At 56.8% G+C, this 4,535-nt stretch overlaps 2 protein-coding genes across 2 annotated transcripts in view; one reads left to right on the top strand and one right to left on the bottom strand.

Annotated features, from left to right (window-relative positions):
- Nucleotides 1-1,608, top strand: part of SAMD10 (sterile alpha motif domain containing 10) — a 6,895-nt gene extending 5,287 nt beyond the window's left edge. Inside the window, exon 6 of the mRNA XM_008576880.1 lies at nucleotides 196-1,608. Within this exon, the coding sequence (XP_008575102.1) occupies nucleotides 196-218 (23 nt within the window). The 3' untranslated portion in view covers nucleotides 219-1,608. The remainder of the gene's footprint in view (nucleotides 1-195) is intronic.
- Nucleotides 1-4,535, bottom strand: part of PRPF6 (pre-mRNA processing factor 6) — a 62,435-nt gene that overhangs the window by 57,471 nt on the left and 429 nt on the right. The window lies entirely within an intron of this gene.

Genomic DNA, 4,535 nt, shown 5'->3' with positions numbered 1-4,535 from the left:
CAGCTGCTCAGCCAAGGTCAGTGGGAGGGGCCAGGCGTGCCAGAGAGGCCTGGGGGGGGGGGGCTGGGCTGAGAGGTCTCCCTGAGTGCAGGGTGGATGGAATGATCTCAGGAGAGTGGCTGGGGGGCCAGGTAAGGACCAGACTTCAGATGATGTCGAGGGCTCCACCCCTGCGTCATCCCCATCCACCCACAGCTTCCTTCGGAAGCATGTCCTAGCTGCTGCCCAGGCTTGAACCCCAGACCCCAGCACTGTGACCGAAGCCCATGGCCAAGAACGAGGCAGAGCTGGCCAGGCAGTCCCTCTTGGACCCTGCAGGATGCCCTAGTGGTCGAGTCCAGACCAACGGACAGGCGGGACCAGGATCACCACCTCCAGGAGCCTCTGGTTGGGCACTCCAGGCAATGCCCTGCAGCTGGTTAGGCAGAGAGCTGCTTGCATGTGGCCCCTCCTCCTGAGCCCAAGCCCACCCCCTGGTGCTGCTGGCAGCATTGGGGACAGCTGCCTAGAGCCAGAGTAGGGGTTTGGATGTCCCCCAGACTCCCAGGGAGCCTGATTATTTACATTCCCTTCACCACGAGATGTCAGACCCCCATGGTTCCAGTGCCTGTTGAGCCATGTTTCTGTCCACCTGGCCGTTCGGTTCTGCGCCCTCCCTTGGCCGCACAGGTGGGATAAACTGTCCAGGCTCCCTTTTGCTTGTACCCCTTTCCTGCCCCTGCCAGGGCCCAGGAAACCTAAGCCACCATCCAGAGTGATGGTCATCAGCACCTGCCCACTCGGCTGGGCACCTGCTGAGTGCTTTCACTCACTATTTAAAAGCACCCTCACCACACCCTGTCTATTGACAAGAACTGAGGCCAACAGAGACCCGGGACTGCCCAAGCCCCAGAGACAGAAATGGCACAACAAGGACTCCAGCCCTGGCCAGGGGACTCCACACCCAGCATCCACCCAGCTCAGCAGTGCTCTGGCGTTTTGTTTGGGAAAGCCTTGCTTGTTAGCATGTGTCCGGCCGCCAGGTTCATGGAGACCACCTTTGAGACACAGTCACGTGTGGGTATTCCCACTGCTGCTTTCCCAGGAAAACTTGGAAGTCACACCAGAGTCTGTGCAAAGGGCCAGGAGCCTGGGCAGCCCCTCCCTGAGTGGCTTGGAGCTGGTGCTGCCTGGCAAAGGGACAGTGCCGGAGGCACCTGGCAGACCCCACCCTCTTGCTCCTCTGCCCTCCCCAACTGCCCTTGGGGACTCTGAAATTCTCAGGGACAGATGAGGCTGAGCCCCCGTTCCCTCTATGTATCCTGAACTGGCCTTAGGCTCAAGGTCGGTCATTGCAGGTCCCAAGTGAAATTTGGGCAGCTGGCCTGGCACCTCTCATCAAGCGTGCCCCCGCCCCATGGGGAGGCCCCTCATCCCTGTCCAGCTGTCCTGAGTATCCCCACCTGCCTTGTGCCATCAGACTTTGTCCACAGGCCCCTTCCCGTTACTGCTCCTCTCCCCTTTGTCTTGCCTCCCCCCCCCAGCATTCCTGTCTCATCTTCCTTCTATTGTGCTCACTTTTTTATACTCTGATGAAAAATCAGAAATAAACCTGGTTCTCAAACGGCAGTGCTGGATCTGGGAGGAAGGGTTGTCCAACCCAGCCACCTGCAGCCGAGCCACCAGGGGGCAGTGGTGTTGCGTCCTGCAGGGGCTGCCTGTCAACCCCAGGACACCTCCTGGAAGTCACGCAATGCTGGGCACGACATACTGACACCCAACTGTACGTGGTTGCACTGTACGTGGTTCCTGGAGCTACTGTGACAAAAGCCCACAAAAAGGGTGGCTTAAAACAGCTCAAATTTGTTCTCTCTCAGTTCCGGAAGTCAGAAGTCCCAGATCCAGCAGGGCTGTGCTCCCTCCGGATTCTGGTGGCTGCTCAGGGAGTCCTGGGACCTGGACACTTCACTCCAGATCTCCCTCCACCTCCTTCTCATGAGGAGACTTGGCTTGAGAGCCCACCTGGGTAACCCAGGACAATCTCCTTATCTCAGAATCCTTAATCACATCTGCAGAGAGCCTTTCTCCAAATAAGGTCCCATTCCCAGGTTCAGGGATTTGACATGGACATCTCTTGGGGGATTCAGCCTCCCACACAGGGCAATGTCAGGACAATGGAAACACACAGATCACAGCACGCACCCCAGCACACACATACACACAGCAGACACACAAACAGGAACACAGAGATAAGCCACCAACACTAACAAACAGTAACATACCCCAACAGACACACAACACTTCCCAATACACACAACCACATGCGTGTAGTTGCCAGATGCACAGACACAAAGATATATAATAGCCCACAAATACACAAAATTATGCAAATGCAAGCCATAAAACACAGACACATAATGATCCCCTGTGGTACAGAAATACATGGGACACAGCACATCCCCAGTACACACAGACACTCTCTACATTACACAGCACCCTGACTCTGGACACACACAGAAACAACTGGTCCCTCACACCTTGACATACAGATATTTACACACAGACCTAAATTGGCACCCTGATGCCCAGACGTGCCACAGCCTGAACACACACATCCACCCAGACACTAGCCTGCAGACAGGCATTGATCTCACCTTGCACAGACATGCAGATATGCCCTCATGCCATGGTGTCCGAACGTGGGTGCCACCTGATGCACATTTAGGCACACACCTACCAAAAGACATTGACATGTCCCATGTGTGGACACCCAGACTTACACAGGGAAAGCTGATGACCTTGGATGCACCTCGGGGGATGCACACTGCTGGTCCTGTCCCCAGGGTGGAGATGGTCAAGGAGGGAAGGACATTATGACCCTGGCCTTGAGGAACTCTGTCCTCTTCCTCCTTGGGTGACACAGGCTGGTGCACACAGGCCTCTCTGGCTCAGATTATCAAGCAAATGGCCAACCAAGTGGATCCTCCACAGACAGCCTGCCTTGAGCAAAACAGATCCCAAGGTTCCCTTTGAGAAGGTGGCCCCCAAATCTGCTGCTGTCTTCTATGCCCTGTCCCCAAGCAATGCAGTGGCTGCTGGGGGACAGGGGGCAGGTGGGGCAGGAAAGGCCCCAGGGAAGGGGTGTACCTTGTAACTCCATTTCCTGGCTAGCAATTTCCAGCCCACACCAGCGCTGAGGAGTCCAAAATGTTTGTGGAATGTGAGAAGGGGTATTAAAAAGCTTCTAGGGCCGGCCCAGTGGCGCACTGGAGAGTGCGCCGCTTGGGAGCACAGCGGCTCTCCCCCCGAGGGTTCGGATCCCATGTGGAGACCGGTTCCCGCTCACTGGCTGAGCGCGGTGCGGGCGCAACACCGAGGGTTGCGAGCCCGTTGCCGGTCCCGGGTACGGGCGCGACACCAAGGGTTGCGATCCCGTTACCGGTCAGTAAAAAAAGACAAAAAGGAAAAAAGAAAAAAAAAAAAAAAAGCTTCTAAAAGTCAGTTTTAGGGCCAGCCCGTGGCTCACTCGGGAGAGTGCGGTGCTGATAACACCAAGGCCAGGGGTTCGGATCCCATATAGGGATGGCCGGTTAGCTCACTGGGAGAGTGTGGTGCTGACAACACCAAGTCAAGGGTTAAGATCCCCTTACCGGTCATCTTTTAAAAAATAAAATAAAATAAAATAAAAGTCAGTTTTAATTGTAAAAGTAATGTACACATATGGTAAAAAAAAGTTTTGATAGTATTTTATCGGGACAAGGTGAAACACAAAGTCTCCTTTCTCTTCCCTCCAGAGGCTTGAGTTCCTCCCTGGCAGATGGGGCTCCCTTGGGGTCACCAGCCAGCATGTTCCACCCTGTCACCAGCCCGCATTCTACGGGAAGATTTACTCCCTTATCTGCTTCGTTGGCTGGTGCCCCTGCAGAAGTTCAGGCTCTGGGAGAGCGAGGAGAGGACCACCACGCCCAAAATAGGGAAAGATTGATCCGATGGTCAGTGGACCCAATAAAGCCCCATAGTCTCAAGCTGCCCCAACATTGCCAGGAGCCAGGCGACCCTGATGGTGGCTAGAATCACAAGGGTGACCTCGGGGGCCAGCTGGAAAGAGGCCCAATCCTGCCCTGCCTGCCCATGTCTCCCCCCCCCACCCCCGGGGCTAGGAGGGTCAAGGTGTTGGGGCATGGTGGCCTCTCTCTTGTCCCCGGGCCAGGATGCGGTGACGTCGGGTCGCCTCAATCCGTGCCGGATTGGGGGCAATGCCTAGCGCCCATATCGTGCCTCAGTTTACCCTACTCTCCACAAAACGCCTCCCGTCCTCGGACAGCATAACTAGCCACCTGGCACTGGAGGCCCGGTCGAAGGAGGCGAAGGATCACTAGTCAGGCACAGCAGGCCGGGCGCCCCCTCCCCGCGCCTCCTCCCCTGGGCCCCCTCCTCGCGCGCCCCCTCCCCGAGGCCCCCTCCCCGGTGCCGTCCGCGGCAGGAATACCGCGAGAGTTCGCCCCCTCCCCCCAGTGAAACTGTCAAAGGCGGGAGGGGCGGGAGCGCGCATGCGG

Source organism: Galeopterus variegatus, unplaced genomic scaffold, assembly GCF_000696425.1.
Source record: "Galeopterus variegatus unplaced genomic scaffold, G_variegatus-3.0.2 Scaffold1417, whole genome shotgun sequence".
Taxonomy (NCBI): domain Eukaryota; kingdom Metazoa; phylum Chordata; class Mammalia; order Dermoptera; family Cynocephalidae; genus Galeopterus; species Galeopterus variegatus.
This window is presented reverse-complemented; position numbering and strand designations above follow the sequence as displayed.